Raw genomic sequence first — 22,010 nt, forward strand, 5'->3', positions numbered from 1 at the left:
GCATATGATTTAAAATTAAACCCATGTTGATTCAGCCATTCTGTTCTTCCTCCTCCTCATCTATTTTTATCATCCTTCAATAGGCAAAATGCATTGCCACTTAGGAAAATTTCACCTTTTTATTTCAGGGTATTATGGTGCATTCAGTGCTGTAAAGCAAACCTTACAGGAAGGAAAGGGGAAATGAAAGTGTCTGTAAATTTATATTTTCGCTGTAAGGACCTACTGTTCAAAACAGCATTAAGTGGTATTTCCAGGGTACACTGCTTTCTTGCAGAGTAGAGGATATACAGAGACAGCTGACCTCATTCTTCAGGTTTCTTGCCAAGAAGTGTTCAGCTACGTGGGCTGGAAGCACATTTTCCAGAAGCACCCGATTTAGGTTCTCCATGGTTTCAATCTCCTCCCGCTCTTTTTTGAACTTGTTCTTCCACAGGAAGTCTAACCTACAGTAATATTCATTCTGTTACAAGAGGACACAGAAGTAAAGAAACAATAGGCATATTGTCCTGCTGGAGTACAGGTTTAAGAGACAAAATAAGCACAGTACACAACTCCTACAATGTTATTTATTTGGCTACTCAAATATACTTCCAGGTCCCACAGGAGTCAAACCCCAAGCATATACTTTGTGACATACATTTTATCAAATCTAGCAAAAAGGCCCAGGAGAAAATAAGAAAAGTTACAAGGTGCCTTAAACAATGGAAGATTTATTTATCTACACTTAAGTAGAAATTATTTTCAGAAATCAAACTCTGTAATGGAAACAATTTACAGTTTTGCAACTTAATGTTATTTTGTAAGTGGAGAATTTAACTTACAATAATGGGCATTTCAGGAAGACCCTAACTTTTACTAACTTGAACTTACACCATGCTACCAGCCTGGCAAAAAGAAAACAGCCTATTGATATAATATACATTCAGTATATCAAATCATGATCAGACTATCAAAAATAGCCCAGTCAATTGGGCCAACTCAGTTGAGTTTTGGTTTTGTCAGTTGCTTTTTTTTTTTGGTTGGCTGGTTGGTTGGTTTTACACTCCTTTCTGTAATACTTTATCCTGCTTTTCTTTTTGTCCCAGAGTTTTCACAGTAGCTTTCCAGTAACCACAACAACAATACCTGGAACTATATGAAAATACACAACATCCTTGGAGTATCGGTATGTTTTGAGATCCAATTGCACTAGAAAGGTGGTGGAAAATTAATAAAACTGCACGTTTGTGGAGCTCTCTCCACTTCCTTTCAGTATTGTCAAGGTGTTGTCATGAATTCTATGGCATTTCCACAATAAAGCCTCCTCAGGCCTGTCTCATTTGACCTGATAAAAATCAAGAGCTATTTCAACATAGTCTTAATGGCTTAATACTATCAGGCAAACTTAATGAAGACTATCTTTTTAACCAGGAGAATAGGATTATGATGGAAATCTTATTATAGAAGAACTTAAAAGTGCTAGCTACTGGTATTAGCAGTCAGTAAGTACTGACGTAAAAAATGAGAGTAGTCCTTCTGACTGGACAGGGGCACAGCTCAAAATGATTCATAGGTATTCTACTCCAACCACAGCCACAGATAAGAGTAGAAAGTTGAAATTAGATGGTATTAAAATGATTTGGCAAGCTTTTAAAAGGCAATGAAAGAAAAAAACTGGTGAAGCAAAACTGTATATGCCAAATACTTGCAGGATGAAAAAACAGTAAGAGGAAAATTATTCCTCCACTTAAATGCATAGAGAGAAATATACTCAGGCTTCCTTTGAATTGGTTGATAAGGGCCAGGTAAATATTTAATTACAAAACTGAAAGAGAACATCCATCACATGAAATCTCTGTTAACATACTCTCTTTCTGCTGATACCTATAGTACTAAGGACAGAATGCAGACCTCAAATGCACTGCAAAAGAAATATTCTGGATATTCTGAAAGTAAAAGGGGTCTTGACATCTTAGAATGGATCATACTGCACCACAGAAATCTAGACTTTGAATGTCAAATAAACAAACAAGCTGGATATTTTAAATAGTTATATGCTACTAAAGGATATTTTCAAACTATAAGCAAAAGAAGAGTGGGCAGAGACTTAAATACTTATACAGACAATCATAAAGGTACAGAGAACCTGAGAACAAATTTCTGCAGGAATTCGGAAATAGGATTTTATTGTTGCCCTGTCATTGTGCAATTAAATGGCAATTATCAGTGCTATAAAGCTTGAAGTCATGAATAGGGATTTTTTTCAGAACCGTCCGCATGATGCAAAATACATGGCAGTCACTTTTTTAGAATGTCTTTTGTATATATATATATATATATATATATATATATATATATATATATATATATACACAATATATTTATTCAGCCAAGAACTTGGATTAGTATAAATTGAAATATACTTAGATTCAAAATTCAAATGCTACAAATGGTATTCATGCAGAAAAAATCCAATAACACCCTGGAATGTCAAAATTCTTGGCATAAATTGACAAAAGTGACATGGATGCCTGCTGAAATTAGATATCCATACATATCCATGTCAACTTTGTAGTGAAAAGGTGAAGTTTTTAAAAATAAGTTTCTTCTTTAAAAGCTAGTATCAAAACCATAATTTATTTACTACCTTGCTATTTACCAAATTAAATTTAGGCTGCTCCAAAAAAGGTCAAAGAAAACTCAGAGATCAGAAAAGAAAAATCAGAATGTATTCTACAATTTGCTTTGAAATTAGAAAAGTCAGCATATAATATGTCAAAAAGAGAAGAGCACTAGCTTATTAACTTACTTTGAATTGTGGTGGTGGTGGTTTTTTTGTTTGTTTGTATCATACAAAACTTATCCTGATCAGTCAAGACAGACAGAGTGTTAGAGAACTGACAAAGGGTAGAGATATGAGGTAAGTCGTTGGAAAAGTAGCAGGAACAAGCAAGGTACTTTTTGAAAGAAAACCAAAATAAAACAAAATAAAAACCCAGGAAAAGAGCTATGTCTGCTAATGCTGATACAATTGGATGAGCTGACATACTTTCTGTAAACATGCCTCACTCTACTACAAAGAAGCAAATGGTCATGTGACTAGCAGTGAAATTTGAAATAAGTTTTCATTGAATTCTTTCAGAAGAGGCTCCTGAAGAGACTACTTTGTTCAAAAAGAGAAGAATTCCCTCACAAAATGAAAGCTCACAAAAAAACAGAACAGAGACAACAAAGAAACAGTTTTTGCAGCTCCAGGAAGCTGCCACAAGCACCTCAGCAGTAAAACTACCAATGAAATTCAGTGTGGATAACTACAGTATAAGTAATGGAAAAACTGTACAGACAGCCTATAGAGTAATGGGACACAAAATATTTTAGGTACTGTTGAGAAAGGAATTCACAGGCTATGTCAATACTGAATTCAAAACAGATCATAAGAGAGGTTTAGTGCTCAACAGTGTTTAAATATGAGCACTCTCCTTACACAGTCAGCCCATACCAATCTGGATTCCCCTGGGAAGGGTGGAAGAATTGCCATTCTCAACATAATGTCTGCCTGTTGCTAGCCCAGCAACATTATCAAGTACCTCTTGGGATCCGTATGCTGGGTGAAATGAGTCACTTCGTCTCAGTGTCAGGAAATAGTTGTCACCTATACTGGCAGGGCCATCAAAAAAAAAACAGTTCTGCTTTTTCCCCTTGCTTTTGTTGGTTCATCCCCATTCTTCTGGCACAAGCATTGCTGTGGCTACACCATAAATCTTGAAAATATGGCTCAAAACCAACCATTTCTGCAGGATTAATTTTTAATCCTGACCATTTCCCTATTTTGATCCACTACACATGTACACAGTGAGCTGGGCCAGTACAAATGAGGAGACAAAAGGATAAGAATAAGCAGGTGAGGGAAGGTTTGCTTCTTCCAGAGGTGATGTGAGCTGTGCAATTAAAAGAATTAAGTAGGCTCATAAACCGTGTAATGATACACTAACTCTTCCTCTCTTCATCCCCACTGAACCAGAGGCACTGATCCCCTGCTTTTTATTCAGGAGAGGCATTTTTATGACCAGTGGTGAGCATGTTCACAGGGCTAGGCTTGAAGGAAAGCATCCACTTTTTATTTGGATGAACGTTTTGGTTACTCATCCTAAGGACAATGGAAGCTGAAGGGAAGTAGAAAGGCCATCCTTTTCATCAGTGGCAATTATCTTTAGCATTTTTTAAATAATCAGATATCAAAAGAAGAAAAAATATGTTAGTTATCTGCAAAAAAGCAATAGCTAACAGAGAAATTACTTGCACATTACCCTCTGTGGAAGAAGGGTAAGATGACACTGCCAAGATGGTTCAACAGCATCCTGCAATTGCCACTCAATAAAAGTAGAAAAGAGGAAGTTTAAAAACAGAACGATAGACACTGTCACATGATTTTTTATCAAACTGTGAAATTCATTATTGGTGTTGGAAACACCAGGAAGATAAAATGGGTTAAAAAGAGATCAGATAGTGAAACAGAAAGCAGAACAGCCAATAGCTATTAAACACAGCCACAGAAATATCAACAGGCAGAAGGTGGGAAGTATACATCCCTGAAAAGGTCACTCTATGCAGGTTTGATTTCCTCCCCTATTCTTTTTCCAAGCATTTGCAAACAATCAATATCACCAAATGTAATTTAAAATGGCAGGTCTTAAGCCAGGTATGTATTAAAATTAGTTAATAACATTTTTTTCAGTAATATTTAGACTTTGCTTGAGAGCATTTGAAAATGCAGTTTTTTCTCCGTCTTCTTTAAGGGAGAATAAGTTAGAAAAATCAAAGGCAAAAGACTGAAGAGTTACAAGTGCTATCATGACAAGGATCCTGAACTCTGAAAATGAAGTCTCTTTCCATTATACGATCATTTCTTAGTTGGTGTGACAGAGAACACCTGTAGTTTTGTGCAAAACAAACTTTCTTGTTGATGTGCCTGAACCCACAAAGAAATCTGTCCCACTGAAGATGATGTTCCTTCTCTCCTTTATTCTTGGTAATGCATCCTCTGTCTCCATCTGAAATTTGGGTTGACAGGGACTAAAGATTCTCCACTGATGAGATGAAGAACTTATCCTTCTTTCTGACAAAAAGTAGCTGTGCTCTAGACCCACTCTGTCACTACCATCAAATGAACAAACTCTAATGTGCTGCTGGTGACAAGGCAGATGTTATTTCTAAATCAAGGATGTTCACCACTACAATAAATACTGCAGAAACTGCCAGATAATAATTTTTTATGTAGTAACATGCAGGGTCTGCATGGCAATTTAAATGACAGTCATCGGCTTTTGAGGAATTGTCATGTAAATGAATGATTTAAAGACAGTCTGGGATAAAGTCCTTCTCAAGGCTGCAGTCTGTGAAGGCTCAGGCTGTTCATGAGATCTCACATGGATTGCCTCTTCCATTTCAGAGCCCTGCCTTGTGCACTGCATTGTTCTGGCACAATGGGCTGGAATTGCATCTTTTAGCTGTGAATCCTTTCCGGGCCTGAGGATTTAGAGAAAGAACTGCCCTTGCATCTTCCCTTAGCTTTTATTACAGGGTAAGACTATTGAGATCACATATGTTCTGGAAAAGCACAACTGGGTAATAAAAAGAGTAGTTTCCTGTTGGGTCACAGTTTTATTGCAACTGTGGCCTCAGCATGTGGTGCACTTCTGTGTGCACGCTGTATTGTTTCTGTGTCTGCACCAAATTGTAATAACTGTGAAGAAAATAGCTTGCAATTAAGCAACCAGGGAGACAGCAGATGGATGCAGACAGATGGGAACAAGCTGGGAAGCTACGAGCCAGTATTGGTCAGAATGACAAGCAATAGGCACAGTACACTATCAGCATAATGCCAGTGATAGTTATTGGTGAGCTTTAAGGGCATATTGGAAGGCAAGAAAAAAAATAGTTTTATAGATGCTCCTGACACTCCTTTGCAAGGGTATGGGAGATAACAAGACAAAGGTGTTTCTTCGAGAAGGTGACAGCTGGCATTGTGTCCACTGGTGAAGAGAACTGTGTGTCTTACCTGTCTACCCAAAACCAGTAATGTGATGAAGAATATGAACAAGGAAATTGAGCCCATTGTCTTCAGGTCCTTCAGTATTCCTGGCCTGTAAAATAAAAACATAAGTAAAGCAGGCTGCTCAAAAGTTAAACCAATATTATTTCGAGAACAAAAATAAGACCACAATTTATATGTTCTACTTTCTGGTACATAAACTAAGAACATTTAAATATGATACAATATATTATTTTATGAAATATCATAATTTATGTTACGTAGCTTTAATTACCTCTACTACATTCTCTGCAAATGTGCCTACATTTTGAAGTCCAATAATAAGATGAGCATTTAGGAAAAATAATATCCTTTTTTACTTGCAAATGGAGAGCATTTGTGGCTTATTCTACACAAATAGAATAAAAATAGATTTTTAATGCAATAACAGTATTTCCATTGTGGCGAGCTTGATCATATCCAATGAATATGAAGAAACAGAAACTAAAGCATCTAATTCTCAAGATAACTTGTCACCTGAGGGGGCACAAACTAGATCTTGTACAGAGTTTATTAAAAGCTCTGCTTTGGCAAAAGTCACTAAAGGCAATGGAAAACAGTTCACATTAGAACTCTCCTATTCATGTCACTGAAACAAGAACCTTGGTAAGAGATTTAGGAAGGAAAATACCAACAGACATGGAGCTTGACTGACAAAATCAAAGCCGCCAGAATCACAAGCTCAATCTAACTTGTCCCCTGGTTCTCCATACCATCACACACATACTCTTTCCATTAATAAAATGGAAGCAAAGACTTCGGTTTGTTCACTTAATCTTTAGATTTAAGTGCAAAAAAACCTACACTTTAAAAAAAAATATTTTTCAATTGAGATCCTTTTCTATGAATGTTACAGCATACGAAAAATTATATTGAAACTACATTATGAATATCCAGATTTTCTGCTGTGGCATATGTCATACACTTGACCTACACAGAAGAGAATCATCACTTTGTTTTGAAAATGAGGCAGAAATTGCAGCCATCCAAAAATTATTTTACACAGCAATAACAAGAACTGGAGTAATAATTTTGGTCTTACATACTATCAGCTGTAACAAAGATTTCAGCAGTCTCACTAAGAACTTAAGATATAAATGCACAGACACAGCAAAAAAAACCCAAACCAAAACAAAACAAAACAACAACAAAAAAAAAGAAAAACCTGTCGGTCTGCTGATTTTTTCAATCACTAAGACTTCATTTGTAAACATTTCAGACAATGTACTAGTTCTGGGGAAGCAAATTTTCTTCAGCTTGAAGGAAATATACTCTAAAAGCCTTAATGATGTGCAGCCTGAGACCATAACACACTTGCTGATGACTTCTTATAACATTATTTGTGAAAAAAATGCAAATTAAACCATACTCTGTTTCCTATAGTGTGTGGTTTAAATGCCTTGTCCAGACGTCTTTTATTCTAATGCTCCGAGATGTGACATTAAATCAAATATTAACTGCAGCATGACAATGATTTTACATTGTGACTCAGATTACATAGCCAAACGTGTATTCCATGACATAAGAGCTACCATGGGTAGTATTTAACTTCATAAAGACTGGATTTAGCCACCTACCTTCTAAGAGGTGCCATTGCATACATAAATTTGCTGTAGTCATCCAGCATGGGCCCGTGAGTGTGCAGAAGGATAACATTGTAGCCCACCAATGCAATCAACATTATTACCATTTTCAACTCATAATTTATCCTCAGGAAAACAGAACAGGAAATGAGCCCTAATATGCAGCTGTATATAAAATACTGGCAAAGAGAAATCAAATGGAAAATATTTAGACTTTGGCTCTTGAGTAGGAAATCATGCATAGTAAAATGCTCAGGCTACTTTAAAAAACAAATTATTGACTGACTTAAGTGCAATCTATCACAATCTGGGACACTATGGTTTATAGACAACCAATAAAAAGAAATTTATACTCCCTAATTTTCACCCTTTGACACTTTGGATTTCCTCATCTACATTTGTGGGATACCACTGCTGGTGTTGAAATCTAATGTAGGAGTTTGTTGCCAGCAGACTGACATAAGATTTACTCCTATTCCACTGTAAAATTTTCATTCATGCTTGAGTCCCAGGATTACCCTGTATGTCTTGCTAGTATTTGGGTCAAGGTAAAATGCCTGAAGCAATAATTTCATTACCTATATTTGCAGTTGTTATAAACTGATGCAGTACACAGTTGTGAATCTCATAGATATGCAATTTAACAAACTCTAGAAATACAGCTAGGATAGGAAAAATACAAAGCTATTAACAGGGCTTATACATAATATAAATATAAAAAATCCTTCTCTCAAATCCTGTGGAGTACTAACTGTATAAGAACACACTCTATTGCTAAAAAGAAAAAAAGTATTTTCTTTCCTATGTCATATATATCAACAAAAACATGTATAGTTGAAGTTAAGTTCCTGGAAAAATATTTTCTCCTAATACTTTCTGGAAATTGATAGCATTTAGCATCAAAATTAATGCTAAAACAGGAATCATCTCTAGAATCATTATCTTAGTCTTTAATATGCAACCCCTTTGCCAGAAATGCTTCCTGAAAATTACAGTCCTGCACCTTGCAAGGAAGTTTCTTTTCTGAAACTACAAAGCATTCTATTTCTAGTCATGCTATTTTCAGACTACTGTTGACTTGTTGATGGCAGCACTTTTGACAGAACCTGAATCACTGTATACTAATTTTGGAGGATCACTAAGAAGGATAATTTTCACAGCATCCATCAGACAGAATTTATCTGCCACCTCAATCTTTGCTGCTACTGTAATTTGCTCAAAGATCTGGTTAAAATAAGAAATAAATAGAACTATTGTTCAGAATCACCAAAAAATAAAACTTCTCTAATAGCTGCATTTCAGAGGAGGTCACACTCCAAATTCATGACTACATAAAAATAGCAGCATCGTTTTTTGAGTCAGTAAGGCATTCTAGTGTTGAAATTGGTTTTCCAAAAAGAAAAAAGGAGAGGCAATCTTGAACCCACAACTGGACACGGTTTGACAAAGACCCAGAAATTTTCAAGTGTAACAGTCTCTGACAGTATTCCATAGGAATACATAGAATAGATTGAAAATTTCAGACAAGGGTGGATGAATTAGAGAAGAGTGGCACAGCAACACATTTAAGAATGTAGACCTTGCATTGCAGTGCAGTGTTTCAGTAAGAAACAAGCAGATCTGGAGAGTCTGGCAACCCACAGAGCAGTTAAGCTGAGCAGGTGCAAGCCACTGGCCTGCTTAGGGCATCCCCCAGCCCCAGGATAACCTCAGCCAGCTCAGCCACCAACCCAGGAGCCTGCAGGCAGCCCCCTCTTGGTACCAGTGTGATGCCCCCTCTGCAGCTTGGCTTTGTCCAACAGTGCAACAGCAAGTTCTCATGGAGGTCCCTTTTGGCTGGCAGCTGAAGCAGTGAATATAAATGTTTCCTTTTAAAAAAATACTCCAACAACTCAAAAGAAGAAAATCCTGGGTAACCTCTCCACAGACAGAATCTGCACCTCATGCTGGATGAATCAAGATTGTCAGCATCTGAAGGGGTATAACTCCATCAATTCCCTTTTTCTTTCTTGTGCTAGCTAATAAAGGTATTTTAACCAGTACCTTAAAGAGTCTGAGTGTTTTTCTTACTGGGATCACAGGTCTGGTGTCTTGCACCAGGGTAGTATGCACTTAGGATCCAGCCCAACGCATTTGGTCTCTTCTCTTAAAATTTAAGACCTGCAGTTCTGTGGGTATAAAGGTCTTTACTGAAGGAAGAAGGAATTCTCCTCCCATATGTCATTATGTCTACATGAGGACAAAGTAATTTTATAAAAAATTCCTAGTCAAATAAAATATATTCCAAAACTGCATCTTTTAGATGTTAGTATTATACCTTCTATCTATTTACCATGTGGAGATGACAGCACTGATACCTGACTATTTTGTCCCAGAAGTAGATATACACATCAACTTCTATTACACAGAAACTACAGAAGCATCGTAGCAAAATTAAACAAAACTAAGCACAAAAATGTTGCTATAATTTACTGAAGAATCTTTGCTAAGTCTTTTTAAAAAGTAAGCTATACTAATCAAAAAGATTATTTTGGGGGGTAGAGAAGGAGGCAAATAAATTGCTTTGCTTCAAAATGAACTTAAATCAATTGGGGCTAAAGTAATTCCCAAAACTCTTATGTACTCATTTTAGATTACAGAGTCAATAGATGTCAGGTTTACTATCATAAATCACATAAAGTTTATTGACATGAATAAAGCTTAAAACCAACACACATATTCAGAATAACACATTTTTAATTTAAGGAAACAAACATTTGTTAGCCTAAGTATTCAATATCTTATAGAGTGGAGAGAAATTTTAATCCCAGATTAAAGAAAAAAATTAAAAGTGGTAACTCAAAGGGAATTTACAGCTTTTTCAAGCTGAAATATTTGCAGTGTCTGGGGATAAAAACAATGTGTATTTGAGAGATCTTTTAAGGTTTTAAAATGTTTAGCTAACTTTAATTTTTTATTTACTAATGTCAGAAGTAAAATTTTAACATAATTTTTAAATGCCAATCCATCAAAGACTAATTTTCGTAGATGGAAGAATTTGTTTTAATACTTTAAAAGTTATAAATCCTGAAATCGGGACACACCATTTTGGTAATGGTCTCATTATTTTACCACAGAGATGAAATAAACTCCCTTCTCCTCTTGCTGCCACCAGTTTATTCACCCAAACCCAGCTGACCTATTTTTACACAATGTATGGCTTGATATTTTCAACTGCAGGTCTTTTGTAATGCTTTTAAGAGTCACTGCTCTTTAGGACACAGGTCCAACTTTTTTGCAGCAATGTCCTTCCCCCTCCTCTTGCATGTGCCATTGTGCTTTTGCTGACACTGAGACACCTTCTTCAGATCAGCTCAGGTCTCTTAAGAAGTTTATATAGTGGCACATGAGAGTTTTATTTCTGTCCCTCTCACACCAGCTTTTCCGAAATACGCAATGACAGAAGTGTGACAATTTCACACTTGATGAAAATGGCAAGTATTTTCAGGTCAGTCACGTGAAAATATTCCCACCATGGGAAACCTGCTTGCAGACTAACCTGGCTTTCAGTGAACAGTCTCTTTTGCAGATGCTGTGTGTTATCTTGATGTCTTGTAATGTGTTAGCATGGGTGAGTTAAGCTTCTTTCTTATTATTCTGTTTTCTGCTTTTTTAATCTGGCATTCATTAAAACCTCTATTTTCAGAAGAAATAATCTCATTTAACTTCCCACTTACTTCAAATGCAGTTGCAGCTGACTAAAAAAAAAAATTCAAGCTTTTACTGCAATCTCAAAAATGGGTGGGTGTTTAACTTCAAGCAGATCTGGTAACAGTCAATTTAGCCTAATTGTTGTAAACAAACAAAGAAATGTGAAATTAACTTACCGGTAGGAAAAAACAGTTATTTTGTATACACCACCGTGTCTGATTACTTGAATTAGGAAAACTTGCATTTGATGAATTAAGAATGGAGGGAAAAGCTATCACAGCATTATCCAGGAAAAACTAGAAAAAAAAATCAACATATAATCCATTAGCATGACAGCTGTTTAAGGTCATAATAGAGAAGAGAAATGGAGAAGCAGAGAAATCTTTGCACATAACTATTTAACTTTGGTATTTCATTGTATTTTTATTTTAATTTGAAATAGGAAAAGGAAGATGACATACCATGATTACTTGTTTCTGCATTCTCAAACAAAAAAAAACTTTGCTAACCTTCATCTGACACTTTCTACTTGAATAAAAGACCAAAGGCTCTTTGTTATATTACGTTCATATATCAGCAGCTCACACACCCAAGAGACAATGAAAAAATAAACTCAATATGAATAATTCTTGGATTTACCTCAACTGAATGTCCTATTTAAACACAGGAAGAGTTAAAGAAAGAATTAGAAGTCTTTACTGAAATTGATTTACACAGATGGAATAACATCATAATGCTGACATTAATACTGGGAGGAATGTAATTGAAACTGAAAAGTGAATCCATTTATCTCTTGGGTCATCAAATTCAGCCAGTAATCACAGAGGAAACCATCATCATACAGACCCCTTTGATGCAATGATCCAGTGCTTTCTTAACAATTTAGATTTTGGTGACTACATTTATTCCAGTAGTTTGAATCTCTTAAGCTGTTTCTAGATTTAACCACTATTCATGGCTAGTTCTCTTGTTTTTCTTCTTGTCATAATGTCATCCTTTTACTTTCATATAGCTTCTTCCTCTCCCTAGTATTTAAAGTCCTAATATTTAGTGTAATCTCAGGTTTCATTGTGCTCATTAATCTATGTTTTCTCTCGTTTCTTCCCTAAAAACAAGCTCTTAATTCCCCTGCCTTAGCGCTCTCTTGTCCCCCCTTTTGTCCCAGCTAGCACAGTGTGGGGGGGGGGGGGGAGCACTGGCAACTTCCGTGTTTTCCGGCGAACCCTCGCGGGTGTCGGCCGGTGCTGCGTGGGTTTGGGAGCGAGGCGAGTCCCGAGGCGAATAAAAGGAGAGAGACTTTTTCCCCCGCGGGCGAAATCCCGGTTTATTGCGGCTTGGTTGGGAAGGCAAAAACCGAAAAGGCTGCTGCGTGCTAAGTTAGAGTTTGTCCGTGCCGCCTTGCTGGTTCGGGGGCGGGGCGGCGCGCTCCGAAGCTGGCCGCGATCCAAGAGAGGCGGTGCGCAGAGCCGCGGCGCTGCGGCCGGCACGTGCGGGAGCCGCGGCGACAGCGGCAGAGGCGACGGCGGCGGTGAGGCTGCGGCAGCGATCCGCGATCGCCCGGGGCAGTGGCGGTGGTTGCGGAGCAGATGCAAGCGGCGGCGGCTGCGGCAGTCAGGGGCCGGGCGAGAGAGAGAGCCGCGGCAGCACGCAGGGATCAGGCGGGAGAAAAAGCCCGCGGGCCGGGCAGCAGCAGCAGTCAGGAGCCGAGCGGGAGAAAAAGCACCGGGCGTCCCCAACCCGCGCTATAAGTACTGAATAGGGGAAACCCGGGGCGGCCAATGAGATAACACCACGGGGGGACTGGGGACAGTGGGGTGCAGGGGTCCAATGGGAGATGGACAGATGGAAGGGTGCCAGGTCGTCTCCCGACCCCGCCGCGTGACTGACAGATGGTCTGAGAGATGTAAACAGAGTGACTTGGCACTTTCTCGGGAAGGCAAACCGCGGGGGGAAATGGGAGAACCCAGGAGGTCGTTACAGATCGCGACGGGATACATGGAATGACCTTATACATAATAGAACATATAATAACACAATTCTACATTTCCCCAGTTAGTCTAGTAGTCTCCCTCTGTACATATTTCTTTCAATTCAACCTTCTGGGCCACCAAAACTGCCAACACACTTCCCAGATTTTATCAGTGAGTCATGCAATAGCACTAATACTAATTTTGCAGAAAATATATTATCATACATCCTAGAGTCACAGAATTTTTAGGGTTGGAAGCGACCTCTGAAGACCATCCAGTTCAACACACCTGCCATGGCACAGTCACCTAGATCAGGTTACACAGGAATTTGTCCAGGTCAATTTTGAATGGCTCCAGACAGGAAGAGTTCTCAACTTCCCTGGGCAGCCTTTTCCACCCTCAATACAAAGTCGTTCCTCTTGTTGAGGTGGAACTTGTTGTATTTTAATTTATGGCCATTGCTCCTCATACTATTGCTGGACACCACTGAAAAGAGCCTGGCACCATCCTCTTGACACCTGCCTTTGAGGCATTTTTATGTATTGAATAAATTGAATATAAAAGCTGAATTTATATATCTAGAACAACGTTCCTTTGCTCTCAGCTACAAAACCTTAATAGTTCACCGTACCTCATGCAGCTGGGGCTCAGACAGATCTTGATGTTACAAGAGCTTAACACATTCTGCAGAGGGATATCAGCCCAGCTATTAACATCATGATCAGCAGATGTGAGGTAGCTTTCCTTCATTGGGACTCACCTAGGTAAATGCAGTTCATACTTACCATGAATTAAAAGCAGTCACATGGATGGTTATTGTGATTCAGCTGAGTTGACATTAAACACACCTAATTAATTAAATTCCTGAACTCATTGCCTATCCATCTGATGAACTTCCAACATATATCAGAATTTCTTGTCACTAATTTGTCAGACCAACTATCATCTTAAGCTTTTTACTACTAAACTTCATCCTAGTTCTTTTATTTTCTCAAATGCATACCTTTTCCCTTTCTAAAATACAAGCCTTACCTCACAGACAGTGACTTTTTTACCTTAATTTATTAGCAAATTTCACAGTCTTACACACTAAATATGAAAATCCACACGTGGTTGACCAGAGTAGAGCTCCAGAGATCACCTCCCTCTCACACGCTGTTCTCTGCAGGTAGTCACTGAGTAGCCCACCTCTAAATTCTTTCTCCACTTCTTGACTTTAACTACTGTTACAGAGAAAACCTGAACTGCTTCACTCAGAGGAACTAAATGTGGGTCAGAATGGTTTCTGATTTACTAATGTTAGATCTGGTCAGTCATTTCATCATAGTTCTGTACAGCCAGGTCCTGGAAACTTCCAAGGACAGAGACCCACAATCCCCCTTGGCAGCAGTCAGCACTGTTTGTGCACAATGACTTCTTTTCTCTTTCTAAAGACTATCCAACCTCCCATGTCACCACCTGTGTTGAGTGCCCTTTGATATGTTTTATAGCTCTGCAGAGAAGAGTCTGAAGCCATTCTCTCTCTTAACTCCCCTTCAACAGAAGTCCAAGGTTGTGGATTTGCAAAGGTTATCAATACGCCACTACGACCAACACCAAGCTAGCACTCATCTGGGTTTATGCAGTTGCACTTCTGGGTTCCCTTGCTTTGCCAACATAACTGTGTATGTCAAACTGCATATAATTAACTTGCCATCAGTGAACTACAAAGTCAGGATGAGTGTTGAATCCTCTGAATCTTTTCCCTTCATGGAAATACCCCACACTGCTACAGATGAGGATCAGTATCAGAAATATAACAGATAAACCACAAAAACAGACCCTACAAAATGTTAATGAACACCTACAGATTTTGAAACATCTTTTTATAACTGATCCCAAAGAGCTCTAATGACGTGCACATTAAGAGAGTTACATGCACATCTGCCTCTTCCCACAGGATGTGTGGGTGAAAATGCACACACTCCCTTTTCTGGGAACGCAGGTTCCCCTACTGGCACACGCTGCTGAAAGGAGATGCAGGTACATAGATGCATATGTGCACCTATGCAGCTCCCTGCAAGCTGTCAATGCACATGCTGGAAAGAGAGCCATGCAGGTTCGTGTGCAGGGACAAACCTGAGCAGTGGTCCCTGCTTGTCCCAGCCTGTGCTGTTGCCTGCCCATTTGCATGGCAGGCAGCTCACAGTATCTGACAGGCAGACTGCTTTTGCTGGCTGAAGCAGAGGTGTGATGCCAGAGACGTGACTTGTGACAGCATCAAAATAGTTTTTTGACAGTCATCAGTTTCCACTCATAGCTCTCTGCCTCCTGTTACACATTTCCACATTGCCCAGAGGCTGGAGTCTCCCTTACTGGAGATGTTCAAGAACTGTCTGGACACAATCCTGTGCCGTGTGCTCTAGGATGACCCTACTTGAGCAGGGAGCTTGGACCAGATGACCACTGTGGTTCTTTCCAACCTGATCTATTCTGTGATTCTGTTTCTTTTACACTTCTTTTCACACGACTTCCTTCTTTACTTAAGGATTTTCTTAAGTTGCTTGGTTACTTTTTAAGCCAGCTGATGCTCACCTGCCTCTTTTAACAGGAACAACTTTGGACAAAAGCCCTCAGACAGCTTTGAGGATTTACTCTCCCTCCCTGCCCGCAGCTATTTAATAACTTTTCTTAACAAGGGCATTTGCCAAGAGAACCACATCCCACTAACAGTGCATATGCTTTTTCTGTAAAACTTGAAATATTTAGTTTCAGAATCCCACTTTTTGCATGTCCCCAGAGCAAAGATTATATAACACGAAGAACTCAATTATATTATGGAAACACATATGGCATGCACATTTATATATGTTAATTTATATCAAAGCATTTTAATTTGGGTTTTGAACCTTGCACAAAGCATTTCTGACCTATAAATATTACCTGTATACACAGAACACTATAGGAAGTATGGTATATCTATGCATATATTAATAAATATAAAAAGAAGAAAAAAAAGGATATGGAAATGTTGACACCTACCATGAGCCAAACAACACTTATTTCTGAATGATGTGTTTGCCCTTGTCTTTCTTGTCTCTCCTCAGTTATCTATATCTGCTATCATGCTCTGAAGATACATATTGTTCTTCAACATAGTATTTTTTGTAAGAGTAGGTTCAGTCCTACTAAGCAGTCACACCTACTCAAATGACTCAAATGAAAGCAGTACTTTTTTATGAATACCAAGGTTTGCCAGGGAATGTCTGAGCATGCTATCATTACGTTCTTATTTTAACTTCATATATTCTGAGTTTTTTCTTTTCTTGTGTTCACATGATCTGCAATCCTCAGTTGTGAGTTTTGTGCCTCACATAATGAAAATACCTACTTTCAATGGGAGCCATGTGGTGACAGATCCTCCCCCCAAAACTTGGGATAAGCAAACTACTGCATCTCTTTTGTTGTCTGAAAACAACAACATAATACACTAGTTTAGATCTCATTAGAAAAGAAGCCATCTTTCTCACTGAGAAAGATGAAAGTACTTGGATGTAGAATGCATATCACAGCTTCCTTTGAAAAATGGCAGTTGGTCTGGCAGCTGAGTCAGGACTTTTATTCCCAGATCCTCACAAGAATGCCCCGAGAACAGTGTGAAAAATCACAAATTCTGGTATCGTTCCCCCTCTTCCCAAGATCAAAAGAAGAGGCTTAAGCACAGCCTAGGATGCTAAGTTCCTACACAGACTATTATGCAATTTTTTTACCAAATAAAGGTGGTGCTGAGATATTGGTAAGTTGTAAAAGGATAATAAAAATCCAGAGAGTACTGAAATGCATTTAGCAGAACTTTTAGAGCACTTTACTTATAAGTTTGTACAAGGCTTCTTAACATCAAAGTATTCATGCATCTGGAATATTTAGTGCCTTGTGGCATAAATGGACCAAATTAAAGTTGCTCAGTAATGTCTTTTTTATGAATGTTTGTGTGCTAAGTAAAAATGCAAAACTATCTTTGTGCCACCATGTATTCAATTCCTAGCCCCCTGCAGAGGCAATATGTAGTGGTAAGTCACTGTCTTGTTCAAAGCTCCCACCAACAGGTAAGATGAGGAGTCTGCTGGCCCTTTACAAGCTCAAACAGCATGATTTTTGTATTTGACAGCTATGAAGAGATGCTCACTTATAAAGGCAGTGACAAGCACGACTCAATTTTTTCCCACACTCTTGAAAAAAACTAGAACTGCTGTAAACATGATTTCAGAGCAGTGTCTCACCTGGTAGTGCATCTCTGCTAATCTAGTCTACCTAGATTGATACTGATTTTTTAAAGCTCCTTAAATCCTGGAACAGATTTATGACTGGGCCCTGCAAGTACCACTTAAATGACATCAGCTGTGCTTTTTCCTTCCAAACCCCTGGTCAGGTCAACCTCTAGACAGTGTCTGTTTATTCTTCTCGAAAGACATGCATTAGGCACCCTCCAAAACAGGCTCTTCAATGTGCCAGGCACTGTGAGGATGTATAATTAGAGTGTATCTGCCAAAGAACTTGACAATTAAGAATACAAGTTCACCAACAGAGTCAGCTGCACTAAAAGGAAGATCTATTAAAGAAACCAAATTTCCACTATGAGAATGAAAGCAGTTTTGATCAATTATGTGTCATTATTTGAACACAGGATCATCCATGACATCGATGGGGCAAATACTTGTATCTTTCAAGGCAGCTTGGACTCACAGACATACATGAACCAATGGAGCAAAATTACTCAAACCTCTCTCAGTATTCACATTCCTAAACATGTGTTCTTTAAGAGGAAACAGTCCAGTTGTAAAAATTCAGAGGATGAAAAGACAGGAAAGCAAGTAATATCTAGAGAAGGGCCAAAAAGATTATCAGAGGGCTGGAGCACCTCTCCTAAGAAGACAGTCTGAGAGAACTGGAGTTGTTCAGCCTGGAAAAGTCTCCAGGGAGACCTTAGAGCACCTTCTAGTACCTGAAGGGCCTCAGAAAGATTGGCACAAACTTTGTAGCAGGGTCCATTGCGACAGGACAAGGGGTAATGGTTTTAAACTAAAACAGGGTAGATTCAGACTAGATATAAGGAAACATATAATAAGGGTGGTGAGGCACTAGAACAGGCTTCCTAGGGAGGTGTGGATGTCCTATTACTGGAAACACTCAAAAGTCAGGTTAGACAGGACTCTGAGAAATCTGATTCAGTTAAAGATGTCCCTGCCCATGGCAGGGGGGGATGGTGGGAGTGAACTACATGACTTTTTAAGATTATTTTCAACCCAAACTATTCTATGATTCTATGATCCTGAATCTTAAACTGGTCGTTAGAGTAATTAAGAGTTTGTGGAACAGTACAAGCCTGAGATCTTGTTGCTTGTGCCAAGAACCATTCATGCATTTGAGGCAGAAGTCACTGAAACCAAGAGTTGTTGCAGGACACTTTTATCATGCACTATTCCTTGAGATCTAATGAATCCCAGAGAATGATAAGGCGCAATCATTTGACAGACTGCATGCAGGCCTTCATTCCATTTTCAAGTATTAACTCTTCACAGTCATGCAGTCCTATTGTCTCTCTGGGCTTCCTGTATTGCTCCGTGCAGGATACTTTCTCCTGAATCAGTTTACAGCAGGCCAGTTTGACAAAAATAGCTTTCTTCAGACACTGATAGATGTCCTACTGTCTGTATAGCACCAGATCGAATGCTTACCCTCTGCCTTCAGCTCAGAACTATTTGATACTTATTTGACATTAACTGATTTTTAACTTCCCTTTGCTGATCAGGACCACATATTTCTCAAACCTGAACAAGAGATTTAGACATCAGCTGAAACAGCTAATTTCAAATAAAATTGCAGCCCCACTCTCCTGGAGTCTCCCTTGGCCAAGAAGACTGAGTTTTATTTGGCATTTTAGTCTTAATGATAATTTATTAGGTGTGGCATGGTTAGACGCTTTTTACCTCCATTAAATCTTAATGGCTACATTTTGCCTTTTGCTACTGAAATGGTTCAATGGAAGTAAATGCAGTTAACGGATTCTGCTATTAAGTACATGTTGCTTGGAGATAATAATAATGATACTTCAGAGTCTCTCACAGAATTTGCTAATGCGAATTTCACAATCACATTTAAAGTCATTTTTGCTAGTCAGACTATTAAGGTTTAGTTTCAAGGTGGGAATTGTACTTAAAATTATCATCTCATGAATATCATGGAACATGATTATTTGTAACTCTGTAACATTGATTATAAGGCACTAAGACTTTAAAATACAGCCTATTAGGTATTACTATAACATTCAGTCCACATAAAATTGGGCATGAGCCAATAAAATTAAAACCTTTGTCTAAAAATTATGTACTGAACAACTCCTTTTTTTTGCTAGAATGTCTTTCACTGCTTGAAGGCCAAGTTTGAAGTCGGCTGTAAACACCAGTAGAACTTTAATCTAAGCAAAAAAAACAGCTGCTGACCATATCTCCTTTTACATTTTTTAACTTAGTAACCATATGCATGAAGTCTAACTCAAAGTATACTTTATACCCAAGTAGATTCTTTCTTTTCTTCTGATATATTTACAGCATTCAAAATAAGAGAAAACCTAGACTGATCTTCATTTTTCAAGTTACTAAATGTCTGAGGTTTTTGCTGTTGTATAACTTTTGCAAGCCTAAAGGTCGTAATTCAAAAAGAGTCTTCAGCTAATGAAGAATTAATAGCTTTTCAGAATAATTGTTTCTATTGCTAACTGCTTTCACTGATGAAAAGTCAGTTTATATTCAGTTTTATATTATTTTCAGCTTCTGCTTCTTTGAGCTTCTCCTCTCCCAGCCTTACATACTTAATTCACTTAGGTGAATTTTAGATTTTGGAAATTAAATTGCTTTTCTGTTTCTCTCCTCTCCTTCAAAAAACAAACAAACAAACAAACAAAAAAAAACCAGGAAAAAGAATGAACAGAAAACCAACATTAACAAGACTAGAAAAATTCAAAGGTAAAATGGAGAGAAGACTCTACCAGAAATTTCAAGTGTTCACATTTAAAAAGCCCACATTACATCATTTGGACAAGTTTAGTGTTTAGTGAAAAAATGATTGATTAAGGCTCCCCTGAAATGTAGGAAAACTAAATAAAACAGTGTAGGTATTATCAATCTCTAAGTCCTTTATGAATCCTCAGCAACAAAAGTACCAGCAACTCAAGGAAGCATTAGAGTTGCAACTTCAAAAGCACTGAAATGTGAATCTCACTGACTTGAAACGTGAATATTTATGCATTGATGTTGTGATGAAAACATTGCCTAATAAAGGTTAGCATTCCCACTTTGCAGAAACAGAACGGAACTGGAACACTTTCATAGCTTTACAAACAGAATTTACCTTAGCCAACAGGACAAAACAAATGAAGACTTTTGATCCCATGTATTGTTCATCCCATTAGACAACAGATTCTTCGGACTAAATGAGATCATTAAGATTCATCCTTTAGGCAAACTAATGACAGATTTACTCTATAATTGCTATAGTTGCAAAGGAATAATAAAATTACATGGATTTTCTCTGTTAGGAGAGAAAAGCACAAGTTGAAATCACTTAAGTAGATGTAAGCTCTAAAGAATTTGTAGGTCAGTACTCTTGATGTTTTGACATAACGTCAAAATTTTTCTTATTTTAAAAAAAAGACAAGCATGTGAAACTGATAATGTATACATTATGATAATTTTTGTGTCAGCAGAGGAGCATCACAAAACTGAATAAAGCTTAGTTTGTTTCACACAAAGTCTTCTACAAATCCTGTGAGGAGATGCTTCATTTTTCAGCAATGCTGCATTTCTAAGCAATGCAGAGATGACTAAGGAACTTGTGTAATTCAAACCTGAGATTTAACTGTTTTCTTTTCACGATAAATAATATTTTTCTTTAACAAATTTAGCCAGGGTCTGAGCTCTTGTTGAGCATCCTGTTTGCAGAGGTCTCGATTACATAGTATGTTTTCTTTTGCTCTGCTTTACATTTCTGTCTCTGGCAATTGTTATCATGCAGGTTCCTGGCATAGCCACAGGCCATAAATTTAACATCTAAATGATGCTAAATTTATTCTTGTTGTTGTTATTCTACTGAATAACAACAACAAATATTAAATGGACAGAAAACCATGAAAAATTACGCCTTTTTTCCCTTACCATGTTAAATACAGCCATGGTTAATATTATAGCAGTGGTTGTCAATGTAAGAGTGATCCTTGGCCAAGGACGGTTTGCAATTATTCCAGATGATTTCAGGATCCACAACAATGAAGCTGATGCTTTCTTGCTACATTGCTAAGTGCGAACAGTTTGAAAAAGAGAGAGAGAAAAAAGATCTTTAATATGTTTAATTAGTATAAACAAGGGTAAAATTAGGATATCTCATGACTAAGGGCAGTATTAATCTTACAACATTGTACAGAACTATTTCACTATTAAAGTCTCACGAGAATTACAGATCATGATTAAGCATGAAAATAAAGAAACATTTATTTAAAATAACTGCCATAATATCACTTCCTTATAATAATAATTTGCAAGTGCCTTACTAAACATTCAATACATACTACTAATAATAGCAAAATACAGGGTTGACAGCAATGTCATTACCTTTAACATCAGCAAAACTCTCGAAAATGTACTTACCTGCCTTGACTGAATT

At 37.9% G+C, this 22,010-nt stretch overlaps 1 protein-coding gene across 2 annotated transcripts in view; it reads right to left on the bottom strand.

Annotated features, from left to right (window-relative positions):
* ADCY2 (adenylate cyclase 2) overlaps positions 1 to 22,010 on the bottom strand; it is a 203,891-nt gene that overhangs the window by 13,154 nt on the left and 168,727 nt on the right. For both annotated transcript variants that reach the window (XM_072924342.1, XM_012571829.5), the window contains 5 exons: positions 21,506 to 21,643; positions 11,523 to 11,642; positions 7,651 to 7,835; positions 6,041 to 6,125; positions 305 to 463 (listed from right to left, as the gene is read on the bottom strand). In XM_072924342.1, the coding sequence (XP_072780443.1) occupies positions 305 to 463; positions 6,041 to 6,125; positions 7,651 to 7,835; positions 11,523 to 11,642; positions 21,506 to 21,643 (687 nt within the window). The remainder of the gene's footprint in view (positions 1 to 304; positions 464 to 6,040; positions 6,126 to 7,650; positions 7,836 to 11,522; positions 11,643 to 21,505; positions 21,644 to 22,010) is intronic.

Source organism: Taeniopygia guttata, chromosome 2 (assembly GCF_048771995.1).
Source record: "Taeniopygia guttata chromosome 2, bTaeGut7.mat, whole genome shotgun sequence".
NCBI lineage: Eukaryota > Metazoa > Chordata > Aves > Passeriformes > Estrildidae > Taeniopygia > Taeniopygia guttata.